General features: G+C 39.5%; 2 protein-coding genes across 5 annotated transcripts; one reads left to right on the top strand and one right to left on the bottom strand.

Annotated features, from left to right (window-relative positions):
- Nucleotides 1–3,268: 3,268 nt before the first annotated feature.
- On the top strand, nucleotides 3,269–4,621 carry sfr1 (SWI5-dependent homologous recombination repair protein 1). The gene is made up of 3 exons (XM_037123565.1): nucleotides 3,269–3,680; nucleotides 3,829–4,185; nucleotides 4,282–4,621. Exons 1-3 carry the CDS (start codon nucleotides 3,585–3,587, stop codon nucleotides 4,471–4,473), a joined length of 645 nt encoding a protein of 214 aa, XP_036979460.1. The 5' UTR covers nucleotides 3,269–3,584; the 3' UTR covers nucleotides 4,474–4,621.
- Nucleotides 4,498–24,738, bottom strand: cfap43 (cilia and flagella associated protein 43). Of its 4 annotated transcripts, none has more exons than XM_037123559.1 (38): nucleotides 24,589–24,738; nucleotides 24,091–24,344; nucleotides 23,270–23,366; nucleotides 22,992–23,159; nucleotides 22,746–22,896; nucleotides 22,430–22,574; nucleotides 22,238–22,320; nucleotides 21,950–22,081; nucleotides 21,717–21,833; nucleotides 21,530–21,607; nucleotides 20,830–20,978; nucleotides 20,508–20,611; nucleotides 20,113–20,262; nucleotides 18,361–18,521; nucleotides 18,075–18,233; nucleotides 17,842–17,972; nucleotides 16,459–16,615; nucleotides 15,799–15,909; nucleotides 14,544–14,621; nucleotides 13,390–13,515; nucleotides 13,199–13,303; nucleotides 13,003–13,119; nucleotides 12,310–12,504; nucleotides 11,897–12,103; nucleotides 11,621–11,707; nucleotides 11,399–11,479; nucleotides 10,542–10,670; nucleotides 10,317–10,436; nucleotides 9,275–9,382; nucleotides 8,962–9,051; nucleotides 8,792–8,880; nucleotides 8,473–8,674; nucleotides 7,772–7,884; nucleotides 7,467–7,626; nucleotides 7,177–7,341; nucleotides 6,055–6,135; nucleotides 4,899–5,052; nucleotides 4,498–4,806 (listed from the first exon to the last, which is right to left on the bottom strand). In XM_037123559.1, exons 1-38 carry the CDS (start codon nucleotides 24,615–24,617, stop codon nucleotides 4,631–4,633), a joined length of 4,959 nt encoding a protein of 1,652 aa, XP_036979454.1. In that variant the 5' UTR covers nucleotides 24,618–24,738; the 3' UTR covers nucleotides 4,498–4,630. The 4 variants fall into 4 exon arrangements, with proteins under 4 accessions (XP_036979454.1, XP_036979453.1, XP_036979452.1 ...); XM_037123558.1 differs by having other exon boundaries at nucleotides 12,310–12,501; nucleotides 16,450–16,615; XM_037123557.1 differs by having other exon boundaries at nucleotides 8,962–9,048; nucleotides 16,450–16,615; nucleotides 24,589–24,737.
- Nucleotides 24,739–24,747: the final 9 nt, after the last annotated feature.

Consider the following 24,747-nt stretch of genomic DNA (forward strand, 5'->3'; position numbering starts at 1 on the left):
TTATTTTAGATTCCATGATGAACTGATGGAAAATAATATTAATTAGGTCAATATGTTATGTCTTCTGTTCTGGGAGATGAAGGAATCTGCACCTACGTATGTTTACATCAACGTCACGGTGAAATCTCCTGCAGGCATCGTTTGTCTGTCAGGAGGAATGCGTTTGTTTATTGTCACCTATAAAAGATAATGCAGGGAAGACTGCACAGACAGACTCTGACTGGCGCTCTGACAGTTTTATAGAGACACAGCTGACGTTCATTTTCTCGTGGATGGAGAGAATAAATTCTGAGAATAAATTCCAGGTTGGCTGACTGCTGGCAGCTCGAGCCCTTCGCTGGATTTTATCTGTGTTTATGTACCTGAATACTTGGCCTAGAGGAAGGAACACAGGGAAATTGTGCAGAGAAGGCGTAACAATTTACTTTTAGCCTTTTTTTCCCAATGATTTTGGTCTTTTTCAATCACTTGTATGAACCTGTGAGTTCACCTTTCATTGTTCAGCTTTTTTGTCCTTGCTTGAAGCTGTATGACTATTCCTGGAAATTGTTCTTGGAATTACAGTTGAATTCCTTGGACGTGTGCACATAGTTGGCCAATAAAGCTCATTCTGATTCGTATAGTCTTTGGAAAACCCAACTTGAGTTGAAGCAAATAGAATAAAAAATATTGGATTAACTGTCTAATTCCCCTCAGAATGACTAGATTAGGAAATTAATCTCCACACTTATGTTAAACTCAACACAAATATGACACAAACTGAGAGTAACAGTGACAGAGAGAGAAGCGCCTGTACGATGTGTCATAGTGTAGGATTTAGACTATCATCTTTTCAGTTTTAATCTATGTGGTCAACATGTTTTTTCATCACTTTCTCTCCTCCTTGACAAAAAAAAAACACGTCTCATTCAGGGGCAAATTCAGCAGTGATGTGCAATAACCACAATCATCCAACTGGCTCAACAATCACTGGGTTACAGGTCAAGCTGTCATTTCAAAAGCACTAAATTCAGTTAGAGGCCTCTTTTCATGAAAGATTTTCTGTCACTGTAGGACAAGCCCAAGTTTAAATGATATGATGAATTATGGCTGAATATCATTTATTTGATATATTTTCTGGGTCCTGTTATTCCCCCATTCGCTCTGTCACACTGTCTGAACATAACAGAGCCATTATTAATGTTGTTAGTAACATTTAATGGTCAATAACACAGAGAACAAATCCTGCCAACAGTCTCAGCTTACAGCTGATAAATCAACACAATATTTTGGTCTGTCTGCATCACAGCACCTCTACATATATGTTTTTTTGTGAGGCCCACGTGTTGTGTTGCTCAAAGCCTCTTCATGATGGCTTTGAGCCAATCACAACAACATACACAGCTGCCTACATCAGAGGACGACAGTGATTCATCTGACTAATGATCACCTTTTAGTGGATATGTCGACAGGTAAATGTAATTAAACAAGTGAAAAGACTCAATATAATGATGCCAATAAATCTTGAAGAACAACCATGTAACCTTAAGGTTCACCAAAAGTCAAAAAATATGTTAATCTAAAAGCAAGCGCCCCAATGTATCATTGATCTTACTGTGACAACTCAAAATGTCTGCTGGGGGAAAGACACAGAGCCAAAGATCTTCTGCATGTCAGTTAGTTTTAGCAATGTGATCATTTGGACCACTCGAGAACGATATCAACTCCAGCTGATTCTGCATTATTAGGTGCTCCTCTGCCTGGTGGAGGGGGCCGTGCACATGCTGCCATTTAGAAAGCGTGTTATGTAAACCTAGAAGATAAGGAAGTGTTGGACAAGACTCTGGTGCCACATTAAAGGGAAGTTTCCAGCACAGAAATAGCAGATAACACAGAGTGTCAAATGGAAATCAAAATAACCTACCGACCCAAAATACATAATAACCTTTCAGCCAAACCAATCATGTCTCCTCCGCCAGAAAAGGGACTCAAGAGAACGAGCTGAGATAATCTATGAGTGCCACAATATATTCCTCCACTGCAGGATCAAAGCATATAAGGTGTAAATGGCGAGAAGTGTGACCCATTTATACATTTTGAGAAGTATGATTTGCCTGCTCAAACATGAGCTGAGGCTGTGTTCACGAGTGCACAGAAACCAGAGCTGCATTTGATGGAAAGAGTTGGCGTTCTCTCAGTCTCTCACGTAGCCTCTAGATTCTATAAACTCACACCGCTGCCACAGTAACTTCATGCATAATGACGAAGTGCAAAGCACAGCACTTCATGCCGACTACTCAAAAGCATAAAAAAAGGCACAGAAAACAGTCTCCTGACTCACATGTGGCAATTATGTTTAACCGTCAGCCCTGTGAGATTCATCCATATAAAATGGTAAAAATCCCCATTCCCTAGGGTGTGTAATATCAGACTGCCAAGTGCTAATGTTCAAGTCGTGGCAGGATAACGTTTTAATTCACACCTTTCTCCTCGGGGCGACAGAAAAACATAAATTAAAAAAAAGAAAAAAAAAAGTGAAGGAAACAGCACGTCTAAAAAACAATCCTAAACAAATGGTGAACACATCAGCCTGTAGGAGTTTAAAATAAATCCCATAATAGAGATGAATCAACTGATGAGAAGAGCTGAATCACAACATGTGTCGACCCCGGTAACCATGGTAACCGAGTAACACTGAACCCCTGCAGCTCAACAATCACTCTTCCTGTTTTACTTTTGACTTCCCTTGGAGCATGTTATTGTTCTTTAATAAACCCATCTTTACACAGTGATTCACAATAAACACAAAAACACAGTAAGTAATAGAATAATAATAAAAAAAAAAAACAACTAATAAAATCAGGATAAACAGTTTAAAAAAAAACCCCAAACAAATAACAAAAAAATCGGTAAATTCAAATACAGCTGTGTAAGACTTAAATGCAATTCCAACAATAAAGCACACTGTAATTTAAAAGATAAGATAAACCTTTAAATTTAAACACCTTTACAGGAAAGCCTTCTAATAATAATAAAAATAAATCTTTAAAGTGATTAAATAAGAGGACACCTATAGCTCCTCGGGTCGAGGTACATTTAATATCACATGCTATCAGAGACTTGTACTATTCATAAGACTAAGTATGACTTTGAAAAGGCTTCCTCTCACATTACAGGGATTATAATGATTTTAAAACCGTCATTAGCGCTGAAACATAAAAAGCCGTTAACAACTACAGTTCCCAGGAATCTGTTCGGTAACGCGTCATCGAATTCTATCCAATCGCTGCCTTTGGAGGTTTTCTTGAGCCGCAAAAATCAGGAAAAACAGACATGTCTGTTGTCGCCTTGAGTTTCATGTTTTGGTCAACGATTTGGGCAGATTCACTTTTTTTTCTCGCTAGTTTGAACTGTAAAACTGCTCGTCTGCACGCACTCTGACGTGCTGATGTTAGTTTTTTTGTTTTTTTGAAAGGAGTTTGTCGTGTTTGTTGAGGAGAAGCTAACGTTGATACTCGTTAGGCTATCTTAGCTCGGACGTTACTGTATCCACAGCAAAACGTCAAAACAACGTCAGTTCACATGAGTTAGAGAAAGTTTCACCCATGGAGATCACTCCTAAAGCGGGTAAAGTAAAAAGAGAGTATTCTTCACCTTGTGATTCAGTGGAGTCAAGCCCCTGTGAATTCAAAGAGGGAAAGGTAGGTTACAGTGCATTTTTGTGTGAAGGTAGCCGCGTCAAAGTGATCTTAAATTATGTCAGATTAATTAAACATTATCTAATATGTACAACTAGTCACCAGTTGAGTAACTATTTGGCCCATCATTCCTTCTTTGTCCTCTCCACAGCATCATCAGCAGCTGAGTTCTTCTCTAAAGGAGAGGCTGAAGAGATCAAGACGCTCCTTCACCTCGCCCCTTTCTGTGGCCAAACGCCTTTGTGTTGATGATGATGATGATGATGGCCAACAAGTTTCGGCAGATTCCCGTCAGATGGTTAATAATCCTCCGCTGATCATCCCCAGTGTAGATGTAAACAGAAATGAGGCGAGAACAGGGAGTGAAAGGTTTTCTGGAACCATTCCCAAACCAACACATCCTCCTTCAAAAGACTTTGCTCAACAACGAGACCAACTGAAGAAGGAGGTTAAAGACAAGATGGAGACCGTGCGGAGGCTCAAGATGGTTCAAATGTACAGAGGCAAGGTATCGGCTACATTTTGATTTGTCTGGGTTGCTCCTAACATGATTTCCCCTGTTTCACTAGACTTGAAGTGACACATCGTCTGTCTCTCTCCCTAGAATGATTTGACACAGCTCCAAACATTGATCGACAAGTGGCGGAGTTGTGCTCAGTCTGCGCTGTATGAGCTCCAGTCAGAAGTCCCAATAGATGGAAGAAAGGCCAGCCTGTCCGAGCTTATTGATCTCTTTGGTCTGGATGATGGCATTCTGCACTTTGACCGCACGGAGGAAGACTTTACTACCCGATAAATTCACTTTAAAACACAAGGGATGTTTAAGTTTATAAAAAGTTTAATCAGTTTTATTTGATGCTGCTGCTCTGTTTTTGTTCACAGCTTGAGTTGTACATTTCATGTAAAGTAAAGTGTAAATAAAACCTTGTTAACTGTTAAAAATACAGCTTTGCTCAGGTGTGTTTCAGTTTATCAAGTGAAGGAAAGCTGCGGATCCTCAGACGCTGGACTTCAGCCCAGAGGTCTGCCAGCTCTTCTGCCTGCGCTCTGGCAACGTCCTCCAGCTTTCTCCTCTGGAGGATTTCCTGGTATCGCTCCTCTGTTGTAGCCGCCTGATTTTCCTCTAAAGCTAAACACCCCCCCCAAAAAAAACGCATTATCAGTCTGAACAGGCTCAAATCTACAGTGTGTTTCATTAGAGTTGAAATTAGTTTTAATCACCTGTTGCTTCATAGATGTGTCTCCTCTCTGCCACAGTCACCTGCATATCAGGTAACTGCTGCTCTACTATTTCGTTCTTCTCTGCTTTCTTCGCCGCCTGCCTGTTGAGCTGTTCGATCTTTTTTATGCGTTGCTGCACACTCTGTAGGTGAATCTAAAAATATTTGATAGTGTGTATAATGTCTTAAAGTACCAAAAGCAACTGAACAGCAATGTCTCTTGTCCCAGTTACTTAAGATAATCCACAGACTGTTTTGTAAGCATTTTCATGTTGGAACTATTTTCTTTCTACCGAACTAAACCAAATCACTGTGGGCAAGGAAACATGCATCTACTAATGGACAAAAGGCTCTTGCTCGTGGCAGCGATGGATGTAAGCATTCGTGGCATGTTCCTCAGCTGAGCTTTAATGATAGTTGGCTAAGTTATCCAGCCTCTCCCTCATGAGTAGATGTACACTTCCTTCTGCACAGTGATTCAGTGGGTGTAGTTCAGAACAAAGAAAATGGCTCCTGTGGACTCTTTGAAAAATAACAGCTTCAAAAGCCCTTTTATCCTGCCACAACAACTAACTACTCACTGAGGAGAGTTTTTAGTACTTAGCCCAACAAAAACATTGTTCGTGTGATACATAAATTAATACAATTAAATGTAAATGTAAAAGAGATTAGAAAAGCAAATAGATTTAGAAGAAATTATCAAGTTGGTCTGTTTTCTTCAAAACCTCTCAAACATCTGTGACATTTTCTCTCACTTTTATTTGAAAACAAACCCCACGTGCTCACAGCACGTTTCTCTGCACGTGCGCATGAGAAGTTGCCAGGATCATGGAGGAAGTAATGCTGTGGTACACCAGGAAGGCGGTGTTGGACAGCGTGTGTGCCCAGTGCAAAATGGATGAGACACAAGAGATGAACATACTGTGGGCCACTGACATCAGAATGCTATCTTATTTGCCAGTAGGCCAATGTCAGTCAACGAGGCTCTGATGTTAGGCTGATTAAACAGTGTGTCCTTAGTTTCTACATGAAAAGGTCTGTGGATTGTCATGAGTATCGTATATCAAAGAGAGTGCAGGCATCTTTACTCTGATAAATAGATCTACAGTTTAGAAGAAAAATATGTATGTTTGATCCCGTTGTTAGTTTTCTATTACCTTTTCCTGGAAAGCTCTACTTTTCCTCAGTATGGAAGCCTGCTTGGACATGCTGCATTCTCGATCTGCCCTGTGGAGGAACTGCAAAAAAAAAAGTGAATAACAAAAACAATTAAAAAATCAGAACAACAGATAGAGCAGTAAGATCAAGTCTCTTACAGGGGTTTTCTATCTAAGTGTCAACTCTTTTGATGAAAGATCTCACAAACAGTCAAAAAACGCTTCATCATAAAATGTCCCCAGGATAGATTTGTTTATATTCAAGGTTTTTCTCCCTCAGGGTCTCGGGGGGTGGGGGCTAAACAATCACAGGAAGCTGAGTGCCACGCCTCGGCAGAGCTACCTGGACCTTGTGCCAGAGGAAACTGGCACTGAGGCCTGGAAACAAGTTTTTTTATGCTGTACTCATCCACTTTTCGAAAATAAGATGATGGATGACTCATTTGATCTGTGTTATTTTTTACATGGCCAACTTGTGAAATACTTTGTTTTTCTTTGGGTATGTGAAGGGGTTAATGGATTGCAAGCACAAGCAAAGTATGTTGTAAAGTTTCTTGGTCTGTGTTTAATTAAACTGCATGTTGGCGCCTTGGATTGACATTTCCTGCCAAGTGAAGCAGATTAGCTTTTTTGTTTTTCCCAGAATTTGAATCATTGTGTCAACACGGCTGAAATATTCAAATAGAAATAAAGACAGAATTAGTCTTCACCTGTTTCATGAAAAACATTGGGTGGGGTGTTTGTGTGAACAGGGTGTGTGTGTGTCCGCAATCATAAAAGATGATCCATCTGTACTCTGGGATGGTAACAATTTTCTGCTCGTAAAACATCTGACAGCGCCAAAACCGAAATACCTGCCGTCATATCAGCGACTGAGGCCTGGCCAAAAATGTGAACAGGGTTTAAGTTTCGTCCCAAACATTGAGATTTCAGGGATATTACAAGCAGATGCTGAACTTTTGATATGTAATTGCCATGTCGGAATTGTGTACAGAGTCAAGTCTGTTTACTATCTGGTAGCATCATTGCTCAGAAAGTGTTATTTAGTGGGTTTTATCCAGTATTTGTAGAGATAAAATGAAATGCAGAGTTCAGGTGGTTTAGTATCCTGATTACACTCACATCCTGTTGCTCTTCTGACAGTCGTAACATCTGGATGTCCCTCGCCTTGTTGTTGAGGTCCTCTACCCTCATCCCCAACTTCTTGTGCTCCCACTGCAGCTGGATGATGCCTTTACGGAAGTCTTTGCGCTCCACCATGGAGGCGATCTTCTCTTCTCCAATTGTCTGAACATATCGATAATTATCGTTTTATAAACACGGACATTGTCATAACAGGTTAGTTACGTCCTTGTTTTTAAGAATCTGAAATTAAAGTGTCTGTGTGTGTGGTTGTATTTGTGTGGGCTGACCCTGATGCTGCTGTTCAGATCCTCCACCACACTCCTGTGGAGAAGTACGGAGTCAGTGTAGTCAGGAATCAGGTCTGTGGTCGACACTTCCAGTTGGCCCTGTTTGAGTGGGAACTGGACCAGTATGTCCGTCAGGAAATGATTCTTCTCCTTATGCAAACTAGGAGAGAACAGGACAAGGAAAATGTTAATTTGCTTTTACTATATCACCTATTACTTTTACAGTGAAAGAGACTGATTTTGTGGCTTCTTTGTTATCGTGTCTTTCCTACTGTTATATGTAATGTGCAACATCACAATCATACCTCTCAAGTTCATCAGAGATATTTTTAATTTCCTCTTGAGCAGTCCTTTCCTCCTCTCTCCTCCGCTGCAGGAATGCCTGCATCTCAGCAAGAGTCAAAGCTTTCACTTTTACCTACAGATGATGAGTCAAACAATGAGCGGACGACTAACCACAAGAAACAAACAAATGAATGTGATGTAGAAGCTACATCTATAAATTGGAGGGCCGTGTATAAGTGTGATTAGAAAGATTTAAGTTTGTAAATAGACTATAAAATATTGTGTTAATTGCATATATCCAGTGTGAAAACTTATGCACTCCAGTGGAACAATGTCTGTTTTCAATCTTTAAAGGGGCTCTGTGGAACTTTCTGTGTTGTTCAGGAAATCACTAGTTTATGTTAGCAGGCTAAATTTCTAAACTAACGTTAATTACTGTTGCTGTTTGTTAATAGTGGAGAGAGGCTCTGAGACGAGGCACTTGATAATGCATAATCCACAGAGTCCTTCACAAAGAAATCACAGTCCAGCAGTTTTAAACAACTTAAATAAATCATCCACAAGCTTGTAGAGGCAACTGAGAGAGACTGGGAAGGTCTCATCTTCCATGTCACATTACACTCTGCTCACATATGGCCATTAAAATAAGTTAATAATAGATGTACATCACTACAAATTGTCACATAGAGCCCCACTCACCCGGTCTGTGTCTTTAATTTACCTTATGCTCACTCTCTACTTTTGTTTTGCGGATAAAGCAAAACTTCTCCCAGATGGATGGGTTCAAGCCTTCTGGCATATTATGAGGAGCATCCAGTTCCTCCATCGCCTTCAGCATGTTACTGAACGCATCAGGAGCTAGAGAACCGCACAGACGCTGCTCTTTTAAAGGGTTGTCGGACTGGGTCCTTATCTTTTGAACCCTGATGAACACAAAGAGACAGTGCGCTGCAACTGTTCAATCATGTAGAATTACGATGTGGTTATCAAATCATGTAACTTTCAGCACAACTGCATTATGTATGTAGTGTATTACAAACCTGGGTCTACGCTTGAATAATTTGTAGAGCTGATCGACCGCATTGCTCGGTACATCAAGGAACTCCTTCCTGAATTCCTTGTCCAAAACCTTTGGATAGATGGATTGATATTACATTATAAACGTGCTCTTACAGTCACAATGATTTCATTATTCTACCAGCTGGCTTACTCTGTCTTCAGCTACAATGCTGTCATAGTTCTCTTGAAACAACTCGACTTCTTCTTCGTGTCTCTTGACCTCTTCCCCAATTTTGTCCTGCTGAAGAAATATATGTCAGTAAAGCGTATAAGCGGCATGTATGTGAAATTGTGACAGTTTTGAAGCATGAACAAATTAGCATGCCGGACAGGTTGGCTCTTGCAAAAAACACGCCCGCGGGATCAGCATAGAATTTGGAAGAACACCATCCACTCACAAATAACAGAATCTGAAGCTGGCAGTCATAAATTCCTTCAGCATTACTATGTTCACATTTTCTGACCTTGTATGCCATCGTTTTTTCAAGTTTGTACTTGAGCTCCATCTCTCGATTTTTCATCTCCTCTCTTATCTGAACTGCATACACTAGATACGTAATCTTGAGCTCTTCCTGTTAAATACAAAAATGACACTGATCAGCGTTTTCTAGGGTGTCATGCACACCAGATGTCATATGTCACAATTATCTCAAGGAGGAAACCATAATGAGAAGAAAGGGCCGTTCATCTTGAGTGAGGAACATGAGAAAAGGGGAAACTAATGTGATGACTTTATGTGTTCATTATGAGGCTGTTCAGACTCGGCGTCAACGTCTATCCTGAGTGATCTGATCACATGTGGACAGCTCTAAGAACAGGTGTGAGCACCTTTCAAGACGCACTGAGATCCAATATACACATTTGGAGGTGGTCTGGGCCGCATGTGACTACATTCTTTAAGCAGTGTGTACGCACATGTGTCCTTAGCCACACTGACATTGACTCACTTCTCAACTGACGCCCTCCACTAAACAAGAAGTAGCCACAAAAACAGGCAGCGTGCATTACAGACTGACTAATTTCCAAGTGGTTCGCTGTACCATAAATTACATGTGTGTGCTCCCTGAAATTGTCGAAGTCAGCAGCAGATGTGAATGCACTGTTTCAACTAAGTATTGAACTGGTGATGGCAATATCGCTAATATCAACTCCGTTACAAATAACGTGATTTTAAGAGTTGCTGCGTGAAATCATCTATGACAGATTCTTAATCATTCATGTCTTCTCAGAAATCTGCAATACATCAAGTCGTTTCTTTCCGTTTGTTATCAGTTTGCTCCTGTGTTTGTGTCTAAAGTGGATCTCACTCCCAAAATGTAGCATTTACAAGAAAATTATGAAAGGAGACAACGTTTAATTGATGGCAAGGGTTAGGGTTTGGGTCAAAGCTGTTGTAAAAATGTGATCGGATCACTCAGGACAGATGTTAATACCACGTCTGATAAAGAGTGCAACCACGAGTCATCTCTATGCACTGCAGGTGTGTGCGTGCTTGTGTTGGCTCACCTGATATATCGCCATTTCACACTTCACTTTCTTCTCAAAAAGCTTTCTCAAAGTTTCATCAAACCTTTGAGTTGCTTCCTTAGTGGAAGCCTGCAGGTTTTTCATTTCACATTCCAGTGACTGCAATTACAGAGTTAATGAGTTGACTCACACTGATCACTGATCACAAGTTCTGATTATATTTCTGATCCTAGAAAAGAAATGTGAATGTATTGGCTGTAATACCTTTTTGTATTTCTCCTTCTCCATACTCAGGTCTTTGCATTTCTTTTCATACTCTTTGTAGACTTTCTTCTCCTCCTCAGTCCAGTGGATGTCAGGTTTGGTCAAAACAAACTCAGGCGGAGGTATTTCCTGTGGAGTCAATTCAATAGAAACTATGTGCCCTTCATGCTTATTGGTCTAATTCAACTGACACTGAATAGAAAAGAATCTAAGTTAAAAAAAAACACAATTTGCCAAAATTTAGAGAATTAGAGGCTGCAGTAGATGTAGCATTTTGTTTACATCATAAGAAGTGATTTGTTCTTTTGATTTCATTCTTTGAGCTTATTATATAATAAATTAACATCTAATAATAAAAAAATAATAATTTACATTAGAGAAGCGACCAACTTTTATATGTTTTCACAGCTCAAGGACAGATCCTCTTTTATTTCAACAGTCCACGGCCCAATGATATTCAGTTTACTATCACATGTGACAAAGAAACTCATCAAATCTTCACATTCAAGTTGAGAGGCTGAAATCACAGGTTCTTGCTGGAAAAAATGACCTAAAACATTTTCAAAAGAGTTATCTGATTAATCAATTAACTGTTACAGGTATAATTTCTGCATGATTCTATTTTGCTGTCAGATTTAAGCGTGCTGATTTACTAAAAATAAACTTCACCACTTCCCTGACAGATCTTTATATTAGCCTGGTTTCAACATTGACAAAGAAGATAACGCTATCTGCAAATCAAAGTGTCTAAAAAATGTCATTTCATATTGATCAAATATGGGAGAAGACGTTTCACAGGACACTTGGTATATTGCTTTGTACAAAATAATATATGTGGGATTAGTTCATTGACCCACCATTTTCAAGATGTCCTCTCGTTTCACTTCTAGCACTCCGTCCATCATGTCATCGAGAGCTCTTTCGATGAAGTTATCACCCTAACAGAGAAAGTTTCATTTTGCCAAAGGACTGTTACATGTATGCTTACTGTCATCAGCAGTTGCATTTATGGAAGTATTTGAAGAATTTGTAAATCGCGACAAACAGAAAACAAAAACACATTTGTTATGGCAGCATACCTTGGCAGCCAAACGCCTTTGCTCTTCCAACTTCTTCCTCTCCTCCTCCCTTTTCTGCTCTGGGGTGAGGAATCTTTCTGCTTTTATCTAGAGTAGGACAAAGGTGCATTATCTCTCTGGTGAGGTGTGAAAAAAACCTCCTCGACAAAGATAATTACACACAATTTCACATTTCACAAAAGAAATGGACAAACCACAGAGCAGTTCAGGATGTTTGTTGAACTTTCTGTGAACTTTTGTTAACAGTTTTAAATGTTTCATGAGGAGGTCAGTCACCTCAGAGTCATCCACGGTGAGCAGCCTCTCTGGCTGCTCGCTGTTGGTCAGGCTGGGCTCCCACAGCTCCTCGTTCATGTCCAGCTCCTGCATGATCGCTCTGCTGTGTCTGTTCCTCTCCCTCGCACGGTTCAGCTCCTGCACCTTCTGCCTGTGCACGGCCTCAAATTCGGCATTAAACGCTGTCTTGATGCGATAAATTACATCCTGCATTCGGAGTTGAGTGAAATTCAGCAAAGAAAATATACTAATTATGATGAGTTCTTGTAAATACCTTATTTTATGTGCTCTCTATTTAACTTTCTTTGTTTTAGTTAGTGTTTTAGGCACTGTTTTGGAAAAGTACTGTATGATATAAAGGCGTCATTGTCAGACTTTTGCTGAGCTCCAGCTGTTTTTGAGCAGGTTCCCACCTGTAGCAGAATTATCTGGTTGATCCTTTGTTCTGTGGTTTGCAGACTGAACTGACTGTAGATGGAGGGAATTGAATATCCTAAGTCAGTGGAGAAACTTCCCGTCACAGCAGAACTCGCCGCCTCATGGCCTTCCTTCCCCAGCTCTTCCTCCTTTGCGATGATTGTGCTGGAACCTTTCTTTAAGTTGCTCTGCTGCAGTTTAAAGGTGGAGACGACACTTTGAATTAGAGAGAATCTGTGGCCATAAAATTACAAACTTCATCCCAGTGAAGATAGCTATCATATCAACTATCTTTCAGCCACACAACTATAAATCTAGAGGAGTTTCAACACTGTTGGATTGGCACATGTTCAAGCATTTAAAAAAGTTACAACCTTGAAGGGTCACAGATAGGACTGTGATTCAAAGCGTCAAATTATTTTCCAGCTGCAAACCTGTTTTGACTTGAGTGGTTTTGCCATAAAATGTATTCCCAGAGTGTAAAAACCCACACACTGAACACAGACTTAAGAAAATGTAGAACTTCTGATGCTGTAACTTTGCATGCTGCCTTTTCTGTTTTGCATTAAACATATTGAGCAACATATCACCAAACTCATTCTAACTCGTCACATGTGCTCCTCTTTGCAGCGCTCACAAGAATCTAAACCACAGATTGTTCAGGCTTGTTTTGGACCAGTTTTGCTTACGGTGCAAGCAGCCTCTTCTAACCTCCTCAGATTCTGAACCCTGCGAAGGTCCTCCATCTCTTTCTCTGTTCGCTCCCTCAGTGGGTAATTCTTCACCTCATGCTCAGAGTGAAAGGCCTGTGGGAGACAGCCAGAAGTGATTTAAAACTCTTACACGCTGGGATTATTAAGAAATATAACAGTTTTACCATATTACCTTCACAGTCCTGCCTTTGACCTTCATAGTGTCCCAGCATTCACTCTTCAGGACATCACGGAGGTAACATTTGGCTAAATTCTCCAACTCAATCTCATTTCTCACCTACAATGAGAGTGACTGCATTAAGAATCCCTGTAATCATGACCTCAAAGCAAAATTAGAGCTCGTGTTTTGTGTGTATGATTTACCCGAACAACTTCCTGCTCCACCATGGCCTCCAGTCTCCCCTGCTCCTCAACATCAAGGTTGAACTCGCGTTGTTCCAGGCGCTCGATATCTGGGAGGTTCTCGTTTTCACGCATCATCTCTTGAATCTAACAAAACAGAAAACACAATTAAATAATCAGATTGCTGCTTTGACAGATTTTTTTCTTGTGTTCTGGGGACCTCATTTTCCTCTGAGAACAGCTTGTTTATTCAGTTATTAAAGAGACAAATATTTCAAACTTTATAAAACTACATCATTAATATTGTAAGCATTTAAACTGAGTGCAGATTTGCTTTCCAAAACTACCAAGTGCACCTCTGAATACAAGTTCTTTTTTTTAACTCTGTATACTAATTTAATAAGAAAATACATTAAAATTACATGTACATTTGAATCACTTTAAATTCAGTGTTGACATTAGTTGACATTCGCATGGCTTCATATTTTATAAAGTAGTATTAAGTAGTAAATATTTCATTATCGTTGATGTATTTATTATCTGAATTCTACAAACAGCTTTTATTCTCAATAAAAATATATTTTTTGTTTATTCATTTGTTCATTGCTTGCTTGTAAAAGTCTTGACTAATCATGTAACTATTTGCGTACAAATCTATGCAAGCCCAAAGGCGGGCATTTTGTATTTGCTCTGATGAGGGCCTCATTGGCTGAAACACATTGGTATGATTTTACTTGTGATTCAATAGACGTGAGATATTAAAGGCTTTTAAATTCATCAACCTCTTGACAGCCTCAGACTTCCTCTTTGCTCTGTTTTATTCCTTAACTTTTGGGTGCTAATTTATTTTTGTGTATGTGTTGCTGTGGATAGTGTGCTGCTGCATATAATTACAGGGATAAGTCTCATTTAATTGAACAGCACTTACCAAATATTTTTAACAGCACAGTATCTGTGCTTACATGTAGTGAGGAGTTTTGTGTTGTCAGCAAGTTCTGCATTTACTATGCTAAGTTTTTTCTTGCACAAGAATGTATAAAAATCCTCTTAAATAAGGACTAAAACAAATACGTACAGGGAGGAGAAGGGACTCCTGATGGAAACTAGCCGTTCAGCTGCAATTACAATTGTTTGAATGTTGATTAATGAACAAATTGATGGTCAAACTCACTTACAGTGTCACGCAACTCTTTGACTGTTTTTCTCAGGTTTTTCTTTGTCTCACAGTATTGCTCATTTTCTTCTTCTTGAACCTGTTTAAGATAAACAAATTGAAAACAAATGAAAAATGAAGTCGAAACTTATATTTGTGGCACTTAAGTACAACAACCACAATATTACAGCAATTACAAACAAACAAAAAAAGGACATTCAAAAACAAAATGCTTCACCACATCACTAAATATAAAGAATATAAATACACCAAAACAATAGTTGCACACACATCATATCAAAAGGATTCGTTTAACAGAGTTATACCAGAGGATATAAACCATCTCTGGGCACGGAAGTCCGCAAAGGTGGCACCCTGTACCTCCGCCCTGATCGTGACAACTCATATTCACCATAGAGAGGGTGTGATACATCGCTAAGGACTGTCCCTCCTTTTCCTGCCTACTGGGTGTCACAAGGTAGTGAAATGCTGTGGTGTTGTTGACCCACAATCATGCTAGACATATTTTCAATCTTACTGAGTTTGCTTTTGTGAAAACTACCGGGTGATGAAGCAGAAATTCACAAGACTCTTCAAATGAACAAAATCCAATAAAGTATTGATTCGATTAGAATTAAAGTTTGTCAGCTTCACAAAAAACACACCTTCGGGCAGTAAATTAAATTAAATGCCAAAAATCGTGTTAATTATACTACATTACACAACAAGGGCAGAGAAAATAAATGACATGCTATCCAACATTTCATCAGTCAACCTGATGCAGCTTGATTTAAAGAGAAGTCCTCACATGACCGAGGTGAGTCAGAGCAGAAAGCATGTTGTAGCATAAAAGCAGACTGGAAAGTGCCTCGGCCCCTTTCCTATACTTGATTTTCAAAGAGGCGTAGAAACCATTATTCAAAGACTGCCACACCTTCAGTATCAAAGTATTGTTATCAACAAGCTTTGTCAGGTGACTGAACAAGTACTGAACACTTTTTTTTTTTTTTTTTACAAATGCTTATCTGCTTCATATTTCTTTGCTACTTGCTAATTGGTGGGTTTTCCTCACTCACTACGTGATGATAAATCAAGCTGCTGCTCAGAGAAACTGTGTGCCAACAAAAACACAGCAAGATATCACACACAGGTGCAAAGGGCACTGGCGTAACCCTCCACCTGCAACGGCATGGAGACATGACAGATGTATCTAAACATAGTTAACATTGTTAACATTATGCCACCACCGCAAATATCACGGCATGTTAGTCACTAACCGCCTCTCGCCTGCTTTCCAGCCAGGTGGGGTGTGAAGGTGGAGCAGACAGCAGGCTGTTATAACTCTCATCCTGCTCCGTCACATCCACAGACTCTGCTTCAACGCCGACCTGCAAGTTACAAAATAACAAACATAAGAATACATAAAAGCATTTGCTTGAACACACTGCTACAGTGTTAATCTAGTTGAGCAACAAATGAGGCCCTTGCATTAAAAATAATTAAAATGATTTGATTGAGCAATATTCAGACCAGATTTATACCACAGTGCCTTAATGAAAAACACAAGTTGTTCTGTATGTTTGAAACAGCTCAGAAACAAACAGTTTTTTTACCAACACATATAATCATATTTATCCTTACCATTCAAACTTGATTGGGTGTCTTACATTTTTTCATCTATCATACTAAGTACAGCTTGAAAATAACATCATTATCATACATTTGTAATAAAATGATTTTGTTGAAACTGTTTTATAGAGGTGTTGAGTCTAATGTATGATTATTTAGGAGGTGAATTTGATATATTTTTTCCCTGCCTTTTCGGCAGTTGCAGTTTAGCGTTTGGTGGTTCATAAGCATCAAAAACCAGCACTGACAGAACACTCTTAAGCAGGACTAACTTACTGCTAATTCAGAATACAGTTTACCTCACTTCCCTCTGATTTTTCAGTTGCAGCTGGAGACCCTTGGCCCCACTCAGGCCAGTCAATAAGGACAGAATTCTCTGTATCGAATATGTTCTTCAACAGATCATCCATAGCCTGGCTGTTCTGGGTGGCTTTATTCACCTTACCAGCACCTACACCTTTAATCCTGTGTGAAGCCATGGAAACACATAAGAAATACACAATAAGAAAGCAGATAAGTGAATATATTTGTTATGAATAGATCGATCACATGAGAACGGGTGAAATAAGGGACAAAGCAGTTGGGCGTGGTCACGGTGGCAATGAACAGTATCACACATTCAATTCTCGCCGTAATTTCTTAGTAGCTGTTAGCTGTTATTAATTCACGGCACATTTTTTTCAGTAAAATACAGTCTAGCTCTTTACAATCACCTCACAGTTAGTCTAAGAGTTGAAAAACCTTAAAGGATAAGGCTGCCGGTATTCTACAATTGTTTTATACCCAACAAATCCCATGAAAAGACCAAACTAACAGTAATTAGTTCATCCCTCTGTAATTTCTGACTTCCCTACCCCGTCTTCTGAATTCAACACAAAGCCCATTTGTTCCTACTGAAGACATAATTCTTTAAAAACTGGTCACAAATATATAGTTTCATTTTTTTCAGAGGGTTATAAAGTAATTTCATGAAACAGTTGTACACTGTGCTTTTTTCAATTTAGCAAATGGTACTCTGTGAGTGTTTATGGCAGCAGTTTTTGGACAACATTGATTTCTATGGCACAGAGCAAAAAGCTATTGAAGGCTATTTAAGGCTTTGATAATACTTGTACTTGTCAATCTATTGTTGGTGTTGGTCTTTTTGTAGGATTTGTTGGAGATGTCCAAAATGAAACAGAATATGAAGAGCCACTCCTTTAAATTCATCAAAAAAGCAAGCAGCCAAGAGATTAGACACACAGTGAACCACCAAAAGACGTAAAAAAAAAAAAAAAAGAAAAGAAAAGAAAAGAAAAAAAGAAAACACAGCAGCGATTTCTGATAATAGCAAAGTAGTAACAGCTGAGGCAAAACAAGAAAAGGTTTCTTAAGTTCAAAAGAAAAGCATAGAGGAGCAAGCAGATGTGGAATGTGAGTGGGATCTGATTCAGTCTGGAGATTGTGCTGTTAAGTTTATTGGATCGTTGTTTTCCTCAAAATTATGACCATGATCACCCCCAGTTTACCACTTTAGTTGTGTTTATTTACTATTGTTCAACTAAGCTGACACTGAGAGAGGAAAGACTCTTTTTGAAAACTGGTCTATGTTTACTCAAACTGCAGAGGAGTGACATCACTACTGCGAGCAACAGTTCCCTCTGCTGTTCGCAGTAGTGCACTTTTGTGAGAGAGGCTGCTTTCTGCTTTACCTGAGATCGGCACACACAAGGGACCCATCGTTAAAGCCAGCTGTGAGGAGCGTCTGGCTGTCTGCAGAGAACGACACACTCCGAACTCCACCGTCACGGCATGAATGACACTGCAGCTCAATATACCGCTCCTGTAGTGGCAGCAACACTGTTGTTATACACACAACAGACAATGAAAACATGACTCAAATGTTTATAAGAATTAAGTATAACAAAATAAAATGAGCAGCCACCATGGAAGGAGTTTTTCGGACGCGTAGTAGGCCATCTCGACCCACAGAAGTAAGCCACAGCTGGTGAGGAGACAGAACAAGGGAGGCAGGGCCCAGAGGATGACCCCGCACTTCCTGCTCTGGTCTCAGGTGGACCACCGGCTGACTGGAGTCTGTGTCCTGTACATAGAGAAGGATAATGATTTCATGTGTGTTAACACCCACATTAAACGCAACAATGATATTTCAGCTGAATGAAGACAGAGAATTATGTTAACAAGTATCAGAAACATTAGCAGCAGTAAACCTGAGGGAGCTGAAATCGCTGAAGAGTTTTCTTCTTGTGGCAGTAAGCAAAGACCTCGCTGACTCCCAGGACACAGGACTGAAGTGGATGAGACACTTCGTATCTGGACACTTTGACGATGTGAGGAGACAGGCAACCATGTCGGTCTACACAGTCTAGACCTGCAGGTCAGAGTCACATAATAAATATTTTCAGTGTTTCATTCACCTTAAAAGATCTTGTTGAAATGGCTGTACCCTCACTCCACTTCATGTTTTATAAATTATGATAATCACGAGTCACATCTCCTGTCTCACTCCCTCTTCCTCTCATTCGGCAGGGTATTTTGAGGGGGGAGGGAGTAGCAAAACTGCCCAGCAACAACAACTTTTTATATTTTGAGGAAGCGGTTCAGATGATTAATCATGGAATGTGTTTGTTTGCGTTAGATTTTTCTTCCCTCCCAATTGCTATAACAGCGAAGATTTCCATGGCGGGCCGCCATCGCAAAATGTTGCAGGTGAAAACACTGATGGTAAAAAGTAAATAAATAAGTCATTAGAAACAGTCAGACTCCTTTTCATGTTTATGTTTTAAACAATTCCAGGTCTATAGTTGTGATTACTGCAGAGCGCCTACAAATCCCGCATCTATATATCTACAACAGTACTGAGGGATTCTTCAGTAATTGCTCTTGGCCCCTTTGTTTAAAGAGTAGAAGAGCTGTATCAATTTAAGCATTTGACAATTATACAATTCATCCTCAAACTTTTCTCTAAGGTATTGTCTTGGCCTTCCTTGGCTTTATTCATAGGACAGTGTGTGCAGAGTCTTTCTTTTTTTTACAAAATGATTCAACCTTTTCTGAGGAAATGCATATCATATAAAAACATCAGTCAAAGAACAGTCTTTTTTACTTCTTAAAACATGTCTGGAGTGCCTCTTTAACAATCATGTAGGTAGCACACACTACAATCATGTTTAATAATCCCATTTAACCTGTGTGGGCACAACTCCTGTCTGACTTAATGTTTCTTTCCTTTTAGAGACCCATCTGTTTCATGGTCTATCTTGTTCAACATAGTTTTCCAGGCAATATAAATAGAGTGTGTGTTTCTGTAAACACCCAGACACTTTTCTTTCTCTTTAACAGTGTAAGTGACGACATGTCTAAACATTTGGATCAAAATGTCCAGTTGAGTACTATAAATGGTTTATGCTAATGCCTGTGGATGGGGTTTTCCTCTTTGGAAGCAAGTCCACTGTCAAAGCACAACCATGGATGAATGATGAGATTCCCAGAGTTAAAACAAAGAGAACAGAAGACCAGAAAACTGCAACTTCTTTAGTTGCTGCTTACAGATTTTGTAACCATAGCAAGCTGCAGGCCATTATTACTCAGTTAATTTCTGCCAACTAGCACAATCCTTGGCTTATGGTTTAATCACCTTGTAAATCTCCTCACCTGCAGGAGATGGTGATTCATTAACTCATTAGGTGCCAGTTGCAAAGTAAATTCTTCACTTCTCCCATGTCTGTAGTGGACCCCCTGAGCTTATGTCTGAATGTCTTGCCTTAGATCAATATCACCCCATGACCCTATGAATAATTTATTGCATGAGACCCTCAACCTCTTTTATAAAAAAGTTATCTCTCTTCTGGCTGTGCACCAGTTAATTGCCTGACGGCCTGTGATTAACAAGGTTTAACAGGTGCCAAAAAAAAAAAAAATAAAAAGAGAATAAGTAGATCAAAATATGTCACCAGTGTTACCTGTCAGGTCCCTCTCAGGCAGAGAGAGCACCATGAGCAGGCTACCATCATGACTGTTGCCCTCCTGTCCAGTGCACAGCGCAAGAACTTTCACCTGCTCACAGTCTCTGATGCACTGAGTGGAAAGCGACAGAACCGATCCAGGAACAACTGGAATAGAAAATCAAAGGACAAGAGGATGCGGGTCAGCTTGATCTTGCTCTATCTTTTAATTATTGGACCTGAAAAACTAGTGTTACATTGAGAGTACAATCGTTTTCTGTAAATCTATTGATCAGTTCAGGTAAAAAAAACAAAAACAAAAAAAACCCTCATTAATATGAACAACGTTTTGGTTTGTACAGAAGCGCAGTTACAAGTACAATCAATTCAAACATGTTAAAAAGAGAATCTACCTGTGAATCCTATGACTGAAAACCTCTTTGATGGCTTTGCATCTAGTACATAGATATGTGAATCTGTGGACCCAGTGAGAAGGTAGTGTCCCTCTTGATCAAAACTGTAAAAAGAAAAAAAAAACCCAGACACCACATACACAGACATCTGGCATAAACACACAATAAGAAAGCGTGTTACCATTTAATGGGACATTTTAATTTGCTTTCAAGATCATGAGTGGAAGAGCAGTTGTTCCCTCAGGGTTTTATGGGGAGAGATAACAAATGCCTCTACTTTATAAATATATGATGAGATACTACATGGATGGAGGATACTTGCACTAGGTGATTCACAGAAGCTTGGTAGAGATGAACCTGGTGCACCAGGCGAGGCCGCTGCTCCCTGTTCAGGTCGATGAAGAGGACGCTTCCTGAAACTGTTCCAACAGCTGCATACTGTGCAATAGGACAACAGGCCAGACTTCTCACCTAGACACACAGTTTTTATTTAAGTCAGTTTCAACAACCAATGCGAGAGGCATCAAGTAGCAGATGGCATTGCTGCCAAGCAATTAAACAACATTCTAGCCCTTGAGACTGCAATGATGGCATCTCACCATTTATCCAGACCTCTTTCACGCTGATCTCCATTTTGTTTATGCTTTGATCATTTGAGAGGGATTATGTTTGAACCCAGCTTCAAAATCTCAAAGTGGCATTCATTTGTGAAGATTAACTTGCTGAAAAAAACGTTTAAGTATCATAAAGTTGTGTTTGCCACAGAGCTTGTCTTCTGCAATCACTCAAAATTCAAATAGGCTCTTTGTCAAGGGAAGCAGTCCAATGGTAACTTGTGGGTTAGTTTACAAAAATGCATCGTCCCTGTTGCTCCCTATATACAAATGGATTTTTTAAACCCATTTTATCACCCCCTGCTGGTCATTGGTAAGAATGCATGTTTTTACCTCTGCATCTTTTTTTATATACAGACTATGGGCTTGACTGATATGTTCTGAACACTGATATGTTATCAATCTGACCTCAGTTTGAAGAGACAGGGAACCAAGGCAAACTCCATCTGTGGACCACAGCTGCAGCTCTCCAGAATCCCTCACTGACTGCAACCAGCATAAACACAGACATCACAACTCACTTAAAAGAAACTGACCTAAATTACACATGCCATCAAGAAACACTGTAATTCTTGAGCAACATATTATGTTTTACCACACAAATTTTCCTGTCAGTGTGCGACAAAGTTGCAGCCACAAAGTTGCCACTGAGAACATCAAGGACCTTGACAATCTTGTCTGAGTGTGTTGGATTCAACATATAGATTTGCCCCTAAAGAAATAAAAGGTTGTAATTCTCAGATTGCAACATATATTTGCTCTCGTGTAACATGCTGTTATTTGATGAAATAACATGTTTTTCATTTTTTAAATATTATGACTACTTACTGTATTAGAAGATAAAATTAATGTTTCGTGGTCAGGGGAGTTCATCACAGCTGTGACAGGCCCTTCTAATTGCCACGTCTGTGTGATGTTGATCTGAGTTTGCTTGATTTGCAGACAGTGCATCACATTTCCCTGTAAAACATAAGGATTTTGAAGAGCTTTTACATTGGAGTGACAGAGAAATCCTGATGAAACTGCAACTCATATTATCTTTTAGCAGATGAATGCATTCATCTTTTTTACATTTCAAAGGTGTCAAGCAGGTTGAAAGAGTGGATGGACTTGTACCTTTCCTAAAGCAATCAAACCATTCTTGTGAGGGGTTAAACCTTGAAAGTTGGTCCGCCTGAGCTCAGGGATGGCATCAGCACCTAAGCAAAAGTGACACAAAAGTCTATATGAAACAACATAATTACTCCCATTGAGTTTAAAAATATCAACCACAGCCCAGTACCAGTCCCAGTCTGTGTGTTTGTTTACTTGTAGGATTGAAGAGGACTGAGACAGAGAGGCTCTCTGGCTCAACGAGAAGCAGAAAGCCTTCCGCACAGCCCACATAAATCTCTGATGTGGCTGTCCAGCAGATGGCAGTAGGAGTTAGTCTGGCTTTGGTGCAGAGTTTGGTCTGTGTAAACACATGTTGAGTTGTGACAGTTTACACTTTGTAATAGTTTGCGTGCTTGATAACAAAACTGTTCTCCTAAAAAACAGACACCACCAAAATCACCAAAATAAACATTATATGCTAAAAGTGTATTTATTTTGTTGCTGTGTATAAGTGACAGTGGGACATTACCACAATGGTTTCTGCCTTGTCTCCTTTGATCCCTGAGATGGCTGATGGTGGCATCTCTGGACCAAAATATGGCAATTTGTCACTGGCAGTATGTAAACTGGCCACCAATCTCTCAACAAGAGAACCATCAGTTGCTGGAAGCTCGATCACACTGTAACACAACAAGTATTACATTACAGGTTTAATTTATGTCCACACATCAGTTTGGATTTTGACTACTTGCGTGTGCAGCCAAGTCTGTTTTACCTCGGTTTCAGGACATGAAAGCTGGCACTCTTTTCAATATTCCAGACAGTGAGGGATGTGCTGCCCAAAGCACAAAGCTGGAGCCAATTCAGGGGGTTGAACACCAAAGAAAAGACATCTTGCCCGGCCTGTGGTTGTGTACAAATGGGCTCAGTGGTTTCCCAGTTCCTGCATGACACAGTCATGGTTACAGTAACAGAGCTTTCCTGCCTAAATAAACATAACTGAAACATAGGTGGCACACAACGTAAGGTAGTGTACTGCTTTCAGTGGCTTACCACACTGTTATGGTGTGGTCTGGTAGAGAGGAACAAGAACCCAAATAAGGACCACCATCACTTAATGTCAGAGATGTGTAGTCCAGCTGTGCTGTTCCTGGAAAACAGAATCAGCAGATTATGGCAGTTACAGTACATGTATTTAGTTGTGAATGCATTGTTTTACATTAAAAAACCTGCTCTGTCTTGTGCCAACAGTCACATCATAAAAAGATAAACAATTTTTTGCAAAATCATTGCGAGTATGCAATGTGTCGCCTCTCCAGATCAGTACATAAAGCTAACAGTAGATGACATGAGTGCATTGAAAATAGTTTATGTTTGTATTTTTGCATCTGAATTTGTGTACAAAACAATTTTGGAAGAAAAAAAATTGATGGAAATAATCAAAATATCATCTCCCCTTTAATTTTATTAATTTACACTGAATTTGATGCATTTTTTTAGTCTAGTACAGCCAACGGGGACTCTTCATAGATTCACCGATGAAATGCAATTTTGAAAGATGACCAAGATGTCCTGAAGTGTTTCTGTCTTATTTACCGATATTATAAGTTACTAATTAGAAATATACTGTTAGTGTTCCTGCAGTTTCTTATCAGGATACAACACAATGTTATTCTTATTTACTTGTTCTGTGGTATTTCTACATTATGGCATTGATATATTTCCTTAAATAAAGTTATTTTTATTTATTTATTTATTTATTTATTTAACTTCTTCTTCCACCTCTGATCAATTAAACAACACCTACTAATCGACACATTGTGGCAGTTACATAAATAGGCAGTAATCTCTCATGGAAGGTTATATGACCTTACCTTTTAGTTCACACTTCAACTGAAACTCGGGGAAAATGTACACAAATATTGCTGGGGATAGCTTTTCCTCTGAGAAAGCAAACATCCCATTATTGCCATTGGCTGTCAAAGCTCCAACGCCTCTTCCAGGACTTTGAAGCACACTTTGTGTTTTTGTCTCCAGGTTCAGGAAACAGAGGTGACTTCCACATGCATAACAAACCGTTTTATCGTCGACAAACTCGATATTCTTGTTTGTAAAGCCCTGTATCCACCTGGGGCGAACAAAACAAATAAATATTATCTACATAGCATTACATTCACCACAACAAGGTAACTGTTTTTAACGACCCTCTAAGTTTCACAGGCTATTTCATGTTATGCTAACGTACACACGAGAGTCGCGAACTGGGTCTCAACATTAGCTTAAAGTAGCTAACTGTTGTGATAAAACATTGATGTTAAGGGTGTATATATATATAATGCACGGGCGTATATATAGTTTAAGGGGCGACGTACCTGACTTTAAAACTTCCAATGTCATTCATTTTAAGATAAAAAAAAAATGAAATAAATAAACAAACGTACACTTAATAAAATTAAAGTTATTTCTCCAACACAACAGACAAACGAAGGGGCGAGTCGTTGTATCGTATCCCTGGCAACCAGAGAACTCCC

The sequence above is a fragment of the Acanthopagrus latus genome, chromosome 15 (assembly GCF_904848185.1).
Source record: "Acanthopagrus latus isolate v.2019 chromosome 15, fAcaLat1.1, whole genome shotgun sequence".
NCBI classification, from domain to species: Eukaryota; Metazoa; Chordata; class Actinopteri; order Spariformes; family Sparidae; genus Acanthopagrus; species Acanthopagrus latus.